The sequence below is a fragment of the Plutella xylostella genome, chromosome Z (assembly GCF_932276165.1).
Source record: "Plutella xylostella chromosome Z, ilPluXylo3.1, whole genome shotgun sequence".
In the NCBI taxonomy this organism is placed as follows: Eukaryota; Metazoa; Arthropoda; class Insecta; order Lepidoptera; family Plutellidae; genus Plutella; species Plutella xylostella.
The window spans coordinates 10,898,445-10,916,946 of record NC_064012.1 but is presented as its reverse complement, the minus strand read 5'-3'; the positions used below and the strand labels follow the sequence as shown (position 1 = coordinate 10,916,946).

The 18,502-nt window shown below is 37.5% G+C and overlaps 1 protein-coding gene across 3 annotated transcripts in view; it reads right to left on the bottom strand.

Moving 5' to 3' along the window:
* LOC105381610 (period circadian protein) overlaps window positions 1-18,502 on the bottom strand; it is a 36,262-nt gene that overhangs the window by 14,760 nt on the left and 3,000 nt on the right. For all 3 annotated transcript variants that reach the window (XM_048632878.1, XM_048632879.1, XM_048632880.1), the window contains exons 2-12: window positions 15,398-15,490; window positions 14,648-14,731; window positions 14,059-14,225; window positions 5,915-6,021; window positions 5,511-5,567; window positions 4,408-4,539; window positions 4,051-4,111; window positions 3,595-3,801; window positions 850-1,078; window positions 477-588; window positions 23-142 (exon numbers count right to left, since the gene is read on the bottom strand). In XM_048632878.1, the coding sequence (XP_048488835.1) occupies window positions 23-142; window positions 477-588; window positions 850-1,078; window positions 3,595-3,801; window positions 4,051-4,111; window positions 4,408-4,539; window positions 5,511-5,567; window positions 5,915-6,021; window positions 14,059-14,225; window positions 14,648-14,731; window positions 15,398-15,486 (1,365 nt within the window). In that variant the 5' untranslated portion in view covers window positions 15,487-15,490. The remainder of the gene's footprint in view (window positions 1-22; window positions 143-476; window positions 589-849; window positions 1,079-3,594; window positions 3,802-4,050; window positions 4,112-4,407; window positions 4,540-5,510; window positions 5,568-5,914; window positions 6,022-14,058; window positions 14,226-14,647; window positions 14,732-15,397; window positions 15,491-18,502) is intronic.

Genomic DNA, 18,502 nt, shown 5'->3' with positions numbered 1-18,502 from the left:
AAAGACTGTCGTATAAGCTTACCTTGTTGAGAACCCTGACGATGTTGTCTCTGAAGTTCTGGAACTTGGCCCGTTGGTCCTCGTTGTACTTCGGATATTTGATGCCGTGCGGGGACGCAAACACATCCGGATTTGATGGACCCTGAATAAAGAAAAACACCATTAGATCAAACTACAATAGATATTAGATACAAGGGCTTGGTCTATCGTCTTGATGTGGCCAATTGGAACAACATCAAAGATTATGGATTTGGTCATTGGTTTTAAATGTAACAAATGTTGCAGTTTCTGAACCCAAACAATAGTAAATCCCGTATTCACACTTTTAAATTAATCTAATTTTAATCTGTAATCGAAAGAAACACATTTTTTTCGCGCCCTATTACAAACAACCTAAAAACTGCTTGTAAGTAGGTAAGTTATATTTGCATCTATGAATATGGGGGTAAGAAAAAATTAATAATTGTCAGACGTACCTCAACGATAGTATGTTTCCCGGTGACAAACTCCAGTTTCCGAGACCAGGGGTTGATGAAACTTGAGAACTCCGTCTCCAATCTCACGTACTCGCCATTTTGGATCAGCAGTCTGGTGGCAATAAGGGCGGTTTTAGAACAAACACGTAACCTTAATTTTTTAGAAAAAATATGATATGAGAAAGACACCTCACTGAGGAAATGTTGGTTATAACCATAATCGTACCGATAAAAACTGTAGTCATCTATTTCCAAACTCTGATTCTTCATAATTTCCAAACTTACCTATCTATGTTCTACCTTATCACATCAGTATATCGCATCTAAATTGCAGATCCAATACCAACCATTAAAAAGGAACCCATAAAATTACCTGTAAGGCCGAGACCTCAAAGTGCACTTGTCCCTGACAAGGGTCTCATACAGCTGGTACAAATACGGCAAATCCTCAGGGTGGTACAGCTGAAGGATGTCCTTCCCTATCAGGTCTTGCGGCAGGTATCCTAGGTACATGACTGAGTCTGGGTCCATGTATTTTATCTTCCCCACCGCCAGATGGCGGGTGTGGAACGGGGTGGGTTTGCTCAAGTACTCGTTGGGGTCTGAAAGGATAAGTATGGGTTAGGGTTTGCATTCTTAAGCCGAGCGTCCACTACGAGCTAAACTAAGTTTGATCGCAAAGTTTTGACAGTTTTTCATACATAGTTTGCGGTGGACGCACATGTACGGTCAGCTGCATAAGTAGCTATACATTTCTGTACCTTGTCAAACTGACTAACCGTCAATATTTCAATTAATGGATAAGCGGTTTCTGGTTGACAAGGTACAAAAGTATATAGCTACTTATGCAGTTGACTGTACGTACGAAAAACTGTCTCAACTATGCGAACTAACTTTAGGAAATCGGCTTTAGGGTTCATATCTATAGACAAAATATCCTTTATTAAATAAAAACACAGACAAATAGGTGGAGAGTTAATTTTGTGATGCTTCTATCGACTATAGAATAAGATTACTCCAGCCAAAACTGGGTGCAGCTGTGTAGCTGCCACTCAAGTTACAGCTTATATTCCTACCAAGCAAGGGTGTTTATGATAGGTAGACCTACAAAATTACAATACAACCTCAAGTATTTACAAGTATGTAGGTACTTTGCAAGACAATACAGACACAATGCAAATGTACTAATAGTTCTCGTCTCGTTGTATAAATTAGTGAAAAGTATGGAAATTTGTTAACAAGTTAAAATCAGGCACAAATAAGAATTGGAAATCCGCCATTAAACGCCCATAATCTTTCTAGAATCCGGTGCGCCTGACGGTCTAACCTGACGGTCGGGAGCGTGATCGAACACGTGACCACTACCGAGAAATGCTACTGCGAACGAACGGGAGGGTCACTCTACACTGACGAAAAACTAACGAACGAGAGCGTGCAATCGGCACGTTTAATACAACGAGAGAGAGTCGTGGCTCGCGCAGCAGGGATCCGAAACTTAGTTTTTCGTTGGAGAGTAACCCCCCAGTGACGCATACTAGTGTTGTGTCACGCTTCGATTTATAGTATTTAGGGCTCATTAAGGGTTTATTGATCATGATAATATTAACGTAAGTACCTACATATATTTAAATTTTATAAATACTTTTTTTTGGTATTGTAAAGGATACACTTATTCTTATTTAGATTAGTCTTTAAGCTACTACACTACGTAAAAAATATATAAAAACCATAAATGAAATAAGTAGGAAATAGAGGATCATGTACCTAAAAGGTCACGTTGTACGGATCACATTGATGAAAGGTTAGTTCTTGTGATTACATCAGAAGTGCGATGCAATTATTATTAGGTAATAATGAAATGAGATGAATATTTCATAAAGGGGAATTATAAAACGAGCGAACAAAAAAAAACTTTGCGACTGATGATGACATACTGTTTTAATAACTTGAGCGGTATGAATTTGAGTAAGCGACAAATTAACTAAACTGACGACGAATATTGATTTATAATAAAATCCAGAACGAGCTTACAAAAAGTGGATTGTAATAAATCCATTTCAGATATTAAAATTTTATTTGAGCGACTTAATTACTAAGTGAGCGACTGGAAATACAGAGAGGACAACTTCAATATTAAGATAGATTCGATTTTTCTAAGTGAGGTTATACTTAGCGAACTACTAAAAAGTACACTTTGAGCAAAGTTTTGTATGCTGCTTTATTAATGATTATTGGTTACTGATATTCTATTTGAGGGCTTATGTTTTTATTTGGATACGCTTTTTTAATGAAAACTACAGATTTTTAAATGCGCGCAAATTCGAATGGGGGCGAATAAGACGTTTTTTTTAGTTGACTGAAGCGTCTTATTTTATTTTTTGTTCATTTGATTGAAATAAATGCATGCATATTACTTTATATTTATACGGAGTACACTGTTTTATTTAATTACTCTTATATTTCAATAATAACATTTCTCAACTAATGAATAGTGTTTCTTCAAATAGTTATTTCATATTATTTTTATTTTTTAAATGTGAGCTCATTATACTCTGCTCATTAGTGTATTTTTCAAAGTGGTTTTTGTATTCTTAACACTTCATTTAACATAAAATGCCGCTCAGTATAAAAAATACATTTGCCAAATATTGAAAAAAATGCAGGACGTAATGTTGACACTCAAACAAATATTAGGTCGCTCAAATATTATGAAGCTGCTCATTTTGTATTTTAAGTAACTCAAATTAATGTTTGTAAGTTGCTGTTCTGTTGATTTCTCGTCACTCGCAGTCAGTCGCTCACTTAGTAATTCTATAACCCAAATTAATTAATTTTGACACTTAGAACTGTAATTTACAGTCACTCGTTTTATTGCTACCCTTTCATAAATATTAAGTAACAATTAGTCATGCTCCTTACAGAGTTTCTCTGTTACAATATATTTATGTTTTTTCGCCCTCAACTCAAGGGATTAAAACCGTGTTGTTGTGTAACCTATACCTCTGTGGTCCACATCAATCTGAGATCCACATTCCCATAGTCTCATTATAGCTCTCTCCGCATCACACTGGCCACCAATAGCTCAAAATATATTTTTTTAAAACAAAAGAATACTCACGAGCAAACGCCGAAGAGATGGGCGTGGCCTGAATGACGAGGTAGAAGCTCTGTCCCTCAGCATTGGTGATGTCTTTGAAGGCGAGTTGCACCTTGAAGGGCATGAATGAGACGTTGTTGTTCTTGACTCCGAAGCAGCTGGTGAGGCCACAGTACGTCCGAATGCGGGTGAAGATGATTTGCACGGGTTTGTTTACTGGCTGCGTGGCTGGGTGGATAAAAATATATAAGTATGTAAGACTGTAAAGTATGTTTCAGTCAAATATATTTTATTAGGAACTAGATGGAGGACTGAATGGACTTTGTCCGCTGACGATTAATTATATGAAGGCGTAAGTATTAAGAATTAATTATCAAGTATCTAATCTAATCTATTTAATCTAAGAAGCCTCCAAAGGTTTCATTAAGAGTATTTCCTTACGGCAAATTTAACAGAACGGTAAAGATGTGTACATACGGTTGGTATCTTTGTTGACGCCAAGACCGCTCATGATTTGGGATGCAAAGGCGTTACGATCCTGAAAAATAATTATATTTTTACCTATTGATGTTGTAAACAAGAAAAAAGAAATATGCAATTCATAAATAGTACAGTATAGAAAAAAGAAAAACAAACTCAAATAATAAACCATGCGAATGTTGCCTGGATCAGAACGCTTTTAGCGATAAGGCCACTTATTGCACTAATTAAAACACAGGAATATCAATTTATCAGTAAAGTTATATAGTTGTACCTATTGCAAGATTGAAATAAAGATAATTTATTTATTATTTATTTATTTATTTATTGCATAAATTATAACCATTATCTAACCTTAGGATGCAGGAAGTCTATGAAAGATCTGCCGATCCACATATCCTTCGGAAATCCAAGCGTAGTAATGATAGCCGGCGACGTATACATAACCACCCCATCGTGTATGGACAGTACGCACGAGAAGCCACTCTGCGGGGAAAGAAACAAAGTTCATTTTCATTCGTACGCGTCCGCGATCACGTTGGGCCGACGTAGCTGAAAGCGTGACCATTCAGTCGTCGGCTATGGAAAGAAAAAAATTAGTTGCGGGAACCATTTTGGCTTCCTAGTTTTACAGGTTTTGTATTGAGTGCTTTATTTAATTCTCGTAATTTTGAGATTCAGTCTAAAAAAAAATAGCAATTTTTCTTATACCTAATTTCAGTTTGATAAACATACGAGTAAGTACTTTCAATGTTAAAGCACACAAGCTCGGTATAATTTCATCGTTTTCTTTTTCCCTTAAAGTTCCAATCGCAACAATAGTAAAATATTGCATAACTGGATTATAAGGCAACGCTGGTTACATTGCAATAGGTCACCTGTCGACTGCCTATACAAGGCAAGTGTGAAGTACGTAGCTATAATACGTTTACTAGAACCACCCCGTTTAGTTGCGTAATGAAATTGGGGAGTAGGTTATTCAAGTACATAATTTAACGCGTGATCTAGGTCAGATGTTAGGGATATCTTTACTATAAGTAGTAAATTGTATAATTTTTGGTCTGAAACATTCCGACATATTTTTTTTATAATATGATTTCTATCGTAGCCATATTTGATATAAGACCCTCCGCAAATTAATATAGTTTAAATTATGTATCGACCAAATCACACACTTAGCCCTTCTGAGATAATTACTTGAAAATTTATATGAAATATTTGCTACTAATTAAATGAATATCTACGGAAACGATACCTATATAAAGTCTTCATAATATAATTTTAGGAATAAAATATCCCATCAAGACCAAGAATTCTTTATAAACAGATATTTCTAACATTCAAACCAATACATCGGTAATTTGATACATTTAGTGTAACGCTATAAGGGCCAACGTTACCACCATACTAGATAACAACACGACGTTGGTGTAAGACGAACCCATAGGAATACTCACAATGCCATTGGCGGATGAAGTGGAAGGCAGCGAGTCAGCAAGCGAACGCACCAATGCCTGGGTAAAAATAATAACAAATTAATAAACATTGATATAACTACGAAGAAGGCACTACTTAAAACTAAAGCTAATGTAATATCACATAGGAAAGGATTTAAAGCATCGACGAAGCTCTTCGAGAAATAATGTGGTCTGTGCGCCGTATCCAGACTACAGATATGTATAGAGATGCAGTAAAAGTATCCTCAATAGAACTGATGAATATGGTATTACACGAAATCAGTTCCATATTTTAATAATTTATATACAGCACACGCCTCCAAAGTTGTATAGCCGGTAATTGGTTTCCCGAAAAAAAATATCTATAATCATGTAACATGAAATAATACGAAGTGGACACTCACAAAATTATCAATAATCTTGTCTTGATCAACGGTGGTTTTGGCGATCGCAATCTCCATATTTTCCACCTTCGGCGATTCTGCCGGAGGCGGCGGCTGTTGTTCAGCATCTGGAAACAATGGCCAAGATGTATTGCAGGGTCTGCAATAGGGAATCGAGGGTTGGCATTGTCATAGAATTATGTAGTAAATGATGCTCTACAGCCTTGAAAAAAATCACACAGGTAGTTGAAGAGTCTAGCTAGGTGCTGAATCATTCGAATTTAAGTAAATGATTATGGATAACTATAAATTAATTTCAGAATATCAAGAAAAACCAGTCAATCACACTCCCGTATTGTAACAACTGTGTCGTAATTATAAAGAATTTTCATATGATTTTTATCATATTATAAAGTTAAAGGCTTGGACTAGGCGCTAAATACCTTGTTTTTTAATAAACACACACTAATTTTGTGTAAATTAATCCCAAACTTGAGCAATTTTTTTCCCTCAAATCTTCATACAAATATCTATGGCGGCTTTCTGTGTTATAAAATCATAAACACAAGTGACGTTTGACTCAGTTGGCCGCTGGCCTCCAAAGAAGGGTCACGTCGGTTTAGGCAGCACTGACAGCTCGCGATCTTATCGTGTACAGATACAAAATCACTGCACATTGGTTGTCATTGCACTTTTTCAACTTTTATGACACCAACATAATTTGATTTGAAATTGAGGAAGCATAATTCTTCCAGTATATTCAATACATTAAATTAAATTAGATAGTGTGCAATATTCTCGTGATATTACAGTCTCGTAAAGGTCTGATGAGGAGCAGGAATATAGCGAATGGATCTAAGTGATGACAATACGCACGAACATTAGGTTAGGGATCAAAAATACAGTCTCTTGGTGCTGGTTGAGGTATGGTCTCGTGAGGATCTGATGAGGGCAGTAACACGGTGGTGGCTCAATTTTATTTCAAAGATGTTAATAGCTAAAAGCATCGAGTTTGGGCTATTAAGTATGTTTTTCAGAGAGAGAGAAAGAGATTTTGTTTTTCCTCTGGATGTGTTAGGTTTACTGGGTTTACTAAGTTCATTCTGTTAATGGCATCAAGTTGTTATGTGTTCATAAGTAATAATTATTTATTAACAAAATGCTGTTGATTCTCCACGAAAATGTAAAAATAAAAATAAAATAAATAAAAATAAATTCGTAACGTAAAATTGTCAATGACGGAATTTCTTCTATAGACCGTAGCCACAAAAAAAACAAACGATAGATGGCGTGATTTGAAGATAAAGATACATTTTTTCGACACATAGACAGCAACAACAAAAAAAATACAGATTTAAAGAAAAGAAACAACAAAGAAAAAAAAAGGATACGTACATCAAAATAACTGGAAAAAATATAAGCCCCAATTTACTTGTGTGGGACAGGGAGTACCATAATATTTTTTTTGGGGTACTCCCCATCTATGCGAAATATAAGCTTGATATCTGTTCGGTACCGACGAACACTTTAATAATTGTATGTGGGTAGGTTCTTATATTTGTATGTGGGTAGGTTCTTTTATTTTTGACAGTCTACTCAGTCGTTGGCAGCCTCTCGTCGGGTTGCTCTTGTATTTCGGCGCGGTCTCGATATTCGCAATATTTGTATTTTCGGTTAAATATTACCAGCTGCTATTAGGCATTATATTTGTGTATACGATTATAAGTGGACATGTGATTTTGTGTGTGAGAACCTCAAGATTAAAACGGATTACTCAAGCATCGGGAGGGCCCTCCACGCCGAGCTTTGGACCTTGAACCTTCACGTGAGCAAAAACCTATATAATATTTATTTTATTAAATATATTTATCCAACAATATCTTTACCCGTTTCTGAGAAAAAGGGCGGTGACAGACAGTCAGTCAGACAGACGGACAACAAAGAGATCCTATAACGGTTGCTTTTTTTCTTTTGACGTTCGAAACCCTAAAATTAAGTAAAAATATTATGCTGCCAAAAAATGTACTTACAGGTATTGAAAAAGCGGTATATAAACAAATTATACCAGCAGAGGGTTCACCATTTAGCTGAATGTTACTTAGAAAACGGCCTTGAGTGGCGGTCAAGTTGGTCCCCGCCTGCGATACTTTCCATTAACATTGGGACTCGTTTTCATGTTTTTAGCGTACAGTCAGGTTTTTAGTTTTTTATAATTGTATTTTTTTATTTGTAACTTTTTAGTTGTTTTTATTTTATGAAATTTTACGTCGGTAGGTAGTTCATGATCATTTTTTATTTCAATAATTTTGGTGTTGTTATTTAAATACCCTCAATATGCATATTTTTGTAATGTGAAAATCAAGTCCTTTCATTTGATACCTTACACGGCAAAGTTGAATTATTATTTTTTCGATCATCACGTTATGTCCTCAAGAGGGCGCTATGTACATTTTAATGGAACGTCACATAGCCTATAGCCATCGCGCCATCAATACGCTTCTAACAATACCTCATACATCAAAATCTATCAAGCCGTTTAGGCTACAGGAGGGAACAAAGAAACAGACAAACATACATATATACATACATACAATCAAAAAACATTACCCTCCTCCTTCGGCAGTCGGGTAAAAAGGAGTAAGACAGGGGGTCATTCTGAACTTTGGCTCTACGAGTTTTGGAAATTAACAAAAAAAAACCTTTTTCATAGAAACTTTGTTGGACATGTGACTTTTTACCATGGAAAACGAATATTTTTTTTCGCGAATTTGCAAATCTCGTAGAACAAAAGTTGTTCAGAATGACCCCTTGAGTCATCCCCTTTTGGCTTAGTATAGCCCTTTTGCGACACTATGTATTTACTTTGCTTTGTCGTCGGGGTTCAGTTGGCTGGAGGATGCCCGAAACTTATTATCTACACTTTAATACTTGTAGTTACCTTTCTACAAGTAAATACCACATTTGTTTGAGAAAGCTAATCGGGTTCCGAGTATAGAGTAAAGTGGCACCCCTATTAATTTCTACTCTTTCCTGGTGCCTACCAGTGTAAGTAAGAATTATACTTACTTACCCTAAAATCACCCAAAATGTACTTGAACATAATTGTCAATAAAGTTAGCGAGTAAAAGTTTATCGACCCACTGTGCAAACTTACATGTGTGCGTGTCACTGCGTGTGCTGTGTGAAGAGCATTGAAAACCCAAAATTGGCGCGGCACGTCACCCTGTACGGGCCCTTAACAAAGGGCTAGATAGACGTACAAGTAAGTACGCGTACTTAAAGCTCGACGAACTTTTTGTTTTTGAAGTACGCTAATTTAAGGTGGCAAACGGGCAAAATATTGCTACGATGTGAAGCTTTAATTACAATAGGTCAACCCATCCATGGTTTATTTATGTATTGTATGTATGACAATAGGCTCTCATCCACCATACATTTATCGCTTGAATTGGGACTATAACGCTACCATAACATAACACCTCAAAGTTATGTCTGAAATGCAACACGGCCTAACCTTGCAACGGACTAGTTAGGTACACAGCAATGTAATGCTGCTCTGTACTGGCCACCTGGTTCTATTTTAAATATCCTCATCATTACCTGCGTCTTTAAGAAAATCTTCGTAAGCACAATGACCTTTTCATAATAAATAAATCGTCGCAGTCGTAGAACAATGACGGATCTGCAAAACAGCAACTTTACAGGAGAGCCAGTTAAAGTTTTTAAACAACGTTTTGTTCGATAAAATGAAAACGGCTGAAGCAATTCATTTGAAATTTGGTCACATTATTATACGAATTGACTTTTGCAATATAGCCTGTATAATTAGTCTGTAATAAGTCTAGGTTTCCCGAAAAATCAGATAGTTCATTGTTCTATGTATCCTACTATATCGCATTATATGATACGTCGTTTTTTTACGGACTTTTATTGCGTATCTAATGGCGTATTATACTTTTCGTCGTTGTTTTAGGGAATATATGGAAAAATTCAAAGACGGATCTTTAAATAACCTATTTAGGAGGGTGCTGATTGCGCTATATTATTTTTTGTTTAAGTCCTATTTTTTTTACAAAATACAATTATTTTATAAAATGTTTTTTGAAGACCCCATTGTGTCCAAGCATCAGTCAATAATCATCCAATGCTAAACATAGGCCTCTCCCAAGGAGCTCCACAACACTCGGTCCTCGGGCTTCCTCATCCAGCCACTACTGGCTACCAGCCTACGGTTGTCCTTATTTGTGACTCGAGAATTCGTCGACCCCAACGGTTATCGGTTCTTTGGCAGATATAGCCAGCCCACTGCCACATCAGCTTGCACATTTTGACAGCTATGTCGGTAACCTTAGTCCTCTGTCGGATACCCTCATTTCTGATACGATCCAGCAGAGAAACCCCAAGCATAGCACGCTGGGCGACTTTAAATCGGTGGACCAGTACTACCGTCAGTGCCCACCTATCTGCCCCATACGTCATCACTAGCAAGATGCACTGGTTTAAGAAGACTTTTGTCTTCAGGCTCTAATTATAAAAGTCTTCTTCTCTGATCAGGGTTGGCCGAGGAGAATATGTGACGGAGTTTCCCAACTCAATTGTGACATTTGTGACCCTTTGCTGGGCAAAGGTCTCTTCCTGGGTCTTCCAGCTATCCCTGTTCATGGCCTCTTCATTCCAGTTCCTACTAAACACGTCTAGGTCATCCCATTATCTTCTTCTGGGTCTGCCCCTGTGCCGGCGGCCGTTATCGGCTACCCATTTGGTAGCATTTTTACCCTACCTATCCGGCTGCATACGACATACTACTCACTTCAGTTTGGCGGTCTTAGCACCCACGACGAAGGACGCTATCTCACCCAAATAAATTACTCATTGACATATTGTATTTCCTGCCTATCTACCTCAACCCTACGTTTCGTGCTGTTGGTCATGTCTTCGAACGGTTCACCTTTAGTCCAACTTCAAGGCTTGCCGTGGATAGCTCTCGCAACATTTGTTGAAGCTCGGGCGTTGAGTGGGAGAATAGGGCAATATCGTCCGCAAAACCGAGGTTTGACTATTTTTTACTTCCGAAATTGATGTCCTTGTCCTCCCAGGACTGTGTCAACTTCTTGAAGACTTCTTTGAGGAAAATTGTAAAGCGTGTACAGCGAGGGTCGCCTTGTATGACACCCTTTTCAATCGGAAACGTTGGACCAGTACCAGGTTTTTCCAATTTCACGTTGGCTGAGCTGTTTATGTAGATAGTACCAACGAGTTCGATGTAGGTTGGATGAATTTTGTGGTGTTAAGGGCGGAAAGTATTGCTTGATGGTAGATACTGTCGAAACCTTTTGTATAGTCAATAAATACATGGTAAAGTGGTGTGTTAAGCTCTATGAACTTTTCAATAATCTGATTGAGCATGTATAGAGGGTTCGCGGTGGAATAACTAGGTCGGAAACCGGCTTGTTGTGGTGGTTGATGTTAGTTCAGCAGAGGACGGATGCGATTGTGAATTATTTATACATGTGTGATGTCAAGCTAACAGGTCTATAGTTTCCGAGGTCGGATTTCTCACCCTTTTTATGGAGAAGTAAGTATAATGTGAGAATTACAGAATTTACGGGGAATTTTTCCTGAAATTAATACGTGAATAAAGTGGGCTCACCTATTTTTAAGAGGAAAAGCCCCAGTATGAATCGAGTGCTGGTGATTGTGAAACAGCTGAGGAAAATTATCATCCCCAAGCAGTTCAAGATGATCCTTACATAGCTACAGATAAGATGATACCAATTTCCTTAATTATTTACTGCCCGCAAACAGTAAATTCACTGCTGTCCGATCACGTTGACTCCCCCGCGATGCCATTCACCCCTAGAAGTAGAGAATTTACTGATTGTGGTCAGTCAATGAAGGAAATTGCTGTCATCTTATCCGTAGCCATGTAAGGATCCTCTCAAACTGCTTCGCGATGGTCATTATCCTCAGCTGTTTGACAATCACCAGCATTCGGTTGATGCTAGGACTTTCCCTTTGCAGTTGATGTAACTGTTTACTATTGAGGTAACTGTTAATACAGAAATTTTTGTTTGATGTGGATTCTGCGGCTGACTTGGTTTGTATGTTTGGTAACTCATGCTAATGGCTGGAAAAACATAATTCCAAACCTACCCGCATGGTACCGTGCTCCCATCGTCACCTGCCTCTGGCAGTAGAGTTGATGAACAAAAAAAGTACTTAAGTACATAATTTTACATTGTTTTTTAGCACATAGTTTTTAAAACATAATAAATTAGCAAAAATATACTGAAAAATCATAAATTTATTTATTTTCCATTGAAAATACGTAATATTAGGAAAGAACAACGACGTATCCTAAAATAATTCCAAAGAATAACGACGGTTATCTACACACGTCTACCACTTATCCATAAAACAATGACGGTATATACAAAACACCAATAGTTAGGACAAAGAACATAGTCGCATTTGAAATACCGTCACTAAATTTAACAAACTAACAATATTGTTTTTTTAATACACCGTACCTAATTATAACTAACTTCTCAATGATTTTAGCGAAAACTAGGGCTTTTATTTTTTTAAATAAAGTTCCAAGAATAACGACGGATTTAAGAGACCATCTTTGTTCTATGGGAGAAGTATTAAAAAAATATTTACATGGAAAACAAAACTTTTTAAATAATAATTATAGCAAAAAAACATTCTAAGTACTCATTACGTGTTCCATGTGCTCCTACAGAGAACACTGACAGAACAAACAAACCGTCGCGCGGGAGCGGGTCGCGGGGGGCGAGGGTCACCGCGGAACATCGACGGGACGGCACAAGCGCCCATGTTCTACGCGAAAAAATCAAAACCGTCAGTTTTCGACTCTGTATTTCGCTTATTATAAAAGATTAAAAAAAAAACTTTTGTTGTATAGGTAAATAATGAAATTTTAAAGAAGAATCTGCAATAATCCGAAAATCGAAAAAAATCAGATCCGTCACTGTTCTACGACTGCGACGAAATAAGTATTTTGTCATTGAAATTTACGAGATTCAGCAATACGCCTACGGTTAACTGGGCTGCCGGTGCAGACAAACCCGGTACGGGAACATCGTGAGCTGAAATCATTGAGTATGAATGGTCTGGAGACGAAATAGGCAGACGTTCCCCTCTGGCGGGGTGGTAGGCCAGAAAGGCCCACCGATTTATAAAAACTAGTTGCAGTCTCAATTTTCACTAGACTCAATCTAGTTGGCAAAGCGTTCGTTTCATAGAAAATGATTTGTTTACATACTAAAATGACAGCTTCAATTCATATAATATTCGGATTCCAGAGTTGATCACAGATTTGGTCATGGTTTATTGTTATTAGCTGTTTCCTAGCAACCAATGTCAAAAAAATGCAATAGTGATGTACCGGTATGTAGATATGTATTAATCGACAAAAAAGGTCATAGTTGGGAAGCGTCCGTAGTCGAATTGGCTTCAGTAATCGTAACTGATCACTGAGGTTAAGCAACAACTGACACGGTCAGCCATTGCCATTTCAAATGGTTCTTTTCTGGACGCTTCCGTGCTTCGGACGGTACGTTAAGCCGTGGGTCCCAGTTGCTGCTTCGGCAGCAGTCGTTAAGCCTAGTCAGAGGCCTTCGGGCGGCTTGAAAGCATCTGACCGTCGGGTTGCCCACTTCAGCTTGCTTCACTCGACAACTTCAGTGCATTGTACTCATTCAAAAACGGCGATACGGCTCGCGACCTATCACGTGAGTATAAATGTACAGCGAAAAGCGGGTGACTTCGTTTATTAATCATTCCTAATTAAATTTAACTATACCTAATTAATTTGAAATTTGTATTTCTAACCCATGTTCTCGAATTCATCGATAACACTTATCGATAATTGTTACATCCATTGGCAAGAAAAATGAAGACACTGTGTTCATTATTAAATGTCACTTCACGTAACCCTTATTGCTGGGAATTAAAACTCATAATGATATGACCCATGAGACATAATCATGGTAAACGGTAAAATTTCCCCCCGCAAAAATTGGCAGACTTTTTTGTATCAAGAAAGATCGCTATGACGCTTCCCGAGGGTACACCCGAGTCCGCGTTGTTCTATGGCTGAAATATTGTGATAATAATAATAAGAAAGAAATTGAACATACCATTTTCCTTAACCTGCTCCTGGTCTTCACTGATCTTGGTGGACTCGATGACGGTGGGCCTCAGGGTCTCCTCGGCAATGATGGTCTCCAGCTGTGACGGCTTCTTCTTCTTCTCAATTTTGTCTTTGGACCGCTTCTCTGGTGGCTGCCCGAGGCTATTGCTGTTGCTGTCGGGTGAAGAATTTGTTATTGCTTTGCAAAAGATAAAAGGCCTGTTTGAAAATACGACTAATATTATAAACGTGAAAGTTTGTCAGTATGGATGTGACAGACCTGCTGGACAAAGGATGAGGGGCGGAATGTACCCACCGACGAATAACTACCAGAGCTATGTCGTTAGAAAGCTCGGTCGTTATTGGTCGGTGGGTACAAAGGATACTTTTATTCAGTTTTTTGGCATATAGTATGCTGTGAAGCTGGATTAACATCTAAGCTACATTTCATCTCCAAATTTCCAGTGGGATAACCTTTTAAGGCTTCGGATTAACATCTAAACAACTAATAATCTCGCAGTTCCCGCGGTCAATCATTTAAGACGAAGCGAAGATTAAAAAGTCAGTTCCTAAAAAAAAGTATTAAATACACTTACTTGCTTCCGGAAGTGGATGGTTTGCCGCCATAACCACTGCTTCCGCTGGAGTGGCTGCCCGAATGGGTCGATGTTGAGGTGTGACTGCAAAAGGAATTGTAGCGTCATGTCACTAATTCTTCACCAGGAGATTAGCAAATAAAACGATATTTACTCTTCAAAACATATCTTTGTATAGAACACTATATAGTTCTAACGGTAACTTATTATAGGGTCAAATCTATACCAGATAGGCTATTAAAGCTTACAAGAACTTAAGATTACTGGCTATCGTAATGTGTAAATGAATTTATTTCCGTAAATATAAGGGCACAAACAAACTTGTCCCCTATCAAATGAATTAATAATGAAATCTGATGTGGAGTAAAAGACGTCAAACGTTACAAAAATAAAACTTGGAGTTCCGACTTTCAAGGAATAGCGGAGTAAATAATTGAGCGAACACAATCCATTTAAAGGTCAAGTCGAATTAGGTCAACTTGAGACATGTGGTAAGGTGTTGGTGGTTTCACGAGTATAACTTAGCTTAGTTAGAACTAGAACTGTAATTAGTACTAGATTTATAAAGTACTTATTTATGTTTTTCATTATACATTCATAAATGTTCATTAGGTGCCTCATACGTTAAGTAAACTCTGTAGGTACTTGTTAGATTTTCATTAACTGTACATGTAATGAATACATAAGGCTGGAAACGGCTGTAAGGTGATACTATATAATACATATATAATCATGGATTGTTATTGTTACCTTCTACGCCCTTGGCTGTTGCTGCAGCTATGGGAGTAAGCGGAATCCGATATCTTTGCGTGTGTCTCCGAATCGTCAAGGCTATCCATGTTTCTGTGAAATAAACAAAATTTATTATAATAATAACAGACACTTCCCCGTAGTTACAATAATTGATAAAGGACGCGAGCACTGCGCAGTGGTACATAGATTCGTTGCCTGGCTGTATGAATGCCGAGGCTCCCGGTTCAATTCCTGACTGGGCAGAACACATCATCATTACAATATACATGTAGTGTAGGTAGGTACATCTCTTTCTTGAAAGGTCTTGAATGTGTCGGAAATATCCTGGACAGGCCTTATTGGGACTTAAATTGGAGCGTCAGCATAAACTGAGTGCAGCAATGGACACCTGTGAATCTTGCATCGGAGTAGGTAGGTACAAGGCTTGAGTTTCAGATTATAAGCACGCGTCAAAATTATCATATAATATCATTTATTATACATCGCTATAAAGCACCGCAGCCTCATTAAAAGCATGAAATATTGAAAAAGAAATTGGGCATTATCGCAACGTTCAACAATAACATAAGTTCGCTCAGCAGCCATAGAAGGGTTTTTACAACGCACAGCCTTTCAATGTTATTTTTAGGTTTTACTTAGGTCTAACGTTGCCTCTCCCACACTGACGTTGGTTGGGAAAGCTAGCATCACGTGGCGCGCCTTGCTGAACCCGTCACGTTACTAATCTTAGCCCTTTTTATGCAAATACGTCACTAGCAGGGTATAACAGGTGGAGCGTACATATGTTATATCTTTGTAGGTATAGGGCAGGTTTAGGTCAGCCGGCCTTTTCGGCTAATATTCGGATAATTGCCGATTAAAAAATTGTATTTAATACATTGTTAAGATGTCGACTGACATTGAATATTCGATAGATGTGAATATTCGCATAATTTATTAGTTAGAAATGTATTGTATCATTCCTTACGGCTCGCTGTTCCGGCTTGCCGAATAGTCGTCTTTGGCTCGTAACGAGCTCATATCGAGCAAAAACAAGTAACAAGTGTAGCCTAAAAACGGGATGGCCACTTCTACGTGATTTAAATTGCAGAGGTGGTAATTTCACTATCTATTTACGAGCAATGAAAAAGTTCCACTCACAAAATAGCGACACCAAACAACTCGATTTTTTTAAAACATTTTATTTAAAATTTGAGCAAAATATTTTTGGAAGTATTCGTACCTTCGTACCTATATTTTATAATTTAATGCTATTGTCACTTGAACTTTTTGATTGCTCGTGCGTGTATTATGTCGATCAACGTTGTATAATAATTATGCTCTGAAAACTTTCGCGTAGAAAGAAGATTCGCAAGCTTAATTTTACGCAAAGTTTGTGTATGGGTGAAGAAAACTCCTATGCTCAAACAGCTAAAGTTGTTCAGAAAACGAAATCTTTGAATCACCCGGTTTTGGCTTACTATAACCACCCTTTTTTAACAATACATATTTTTATAGGTATCTTTTGTGGCGATAAAATAAAAGTTTAATGCTAATGGAATTTAGATCAAATTATAGTTTGGTGAAATTTAGCCGATTTTAATACATAGGTATAGACAATGAGTGCAACAAAGGTTGACTTATTCACTGTAGCTTATACATGTTATGTATAACATCGGTTCGGCGCACCCTGGCTGGTCTGATGCTTATCTGACTGACATATATCCGTTTGCCATGGCATGCAGGCAAACCTTAGATCTGTGTTTGCCTCCAACTCTAACACGAATAATATAGTTAATTCCCAACCCCTGGGGCTGTTATTGGCTAAGACAATACTGACATCGTTATTATTAAACTCGAAAATGGTAAGTATACAAGAATACGTTATCATATAAATAGTAAATACACTAAACTCCGTAGTTCCCAGAGCTAAAATGTGCTCGTAATTCGACCCTGTGCCAAGGATCTGAGCAGCAATACGACGCATTTCGTTCAAATTGCTTAGGCGAAAGTATCGTATCGTAAACTATAGTATCTTATTTCGGGTTCCGCTCATCTCGCATAATCTTTATTGACCAAAACTCATTTCGCATAACTCGTATGGTCTAAACTTTTTTGGCCGAACCATCACTTTGCCAAGACTTATGTGGCATAAGGCTCGTTTCGTCTAAAACTCTGTAGGCACAATCTTTAAACACCTAAGTTTCGTTTGCTCAAATTTATGTTCGTCTATACCTATGTATAATCTTGTTTCTCCTAATGTTATCTTTATAAATAATATATTAAGTATGTAGTAAATGTACAAATTGTGGTATTTTTCTCCTACATCCCGAAAATCACGATATTGTATGATCAAAAAATCGAAAGTTAACGACCAATATAATTATTACAAACCCCATGAGATCGAAACCTAAAAATAGGTGCGACGACGAGCAAAGCGAGGAGGAGCGTGTTAGGTGCACATGTTCATCAAAACCAAAGCGGAGCGCAGCGAAGCGGAGCGGAGCGTTTTCCAAACAGCGGAAACAATACAAGGCACCAGTTTGCGCTATGTAGGGAGACGCTCCGTCAAAGTTAAAGCCAAACGAATATTATTACTTTGTATAAACCTAATAAACCTATGCCATAGCATTATTAGGCTATTCAAGATTTGGCCATACCATTATTAGGCTAAACAATGTTATGCGAAATAACTTTTTACTAAACGAGATTTATGCCATACGATTTTCGGCGTAACGAGACTTTGACCAAACGTTACTATGCAATACGAGATTAGGCAAATAAATCTTATGCCAAAAAAGGTAGAACCTCTTATTTCATTTAAATCATTTGTGTATGGAATAGTTCTATGCTCATTTAGGCTAAAAATTAACATTGTAAGCGGGATCTCTACTCTCTCTATCTTAACTTTGTGTCCGTTTGCTAGAGTCCGAGTTGTTCTATGGGTAGGTAACAAACATGATATAGCTTCCACTATGTTATTGAATTTATGACGTTTCCTTATGTCTGGTAAGTCAAGTTGGTTTTCCTTTGCACCAATAATATAATGGACAGAGTATAAGTAAGTATATTGTCATTAGTCAATTACTATCATGTAAGTTTGGCTTTGGTGTAGCCGCTTTT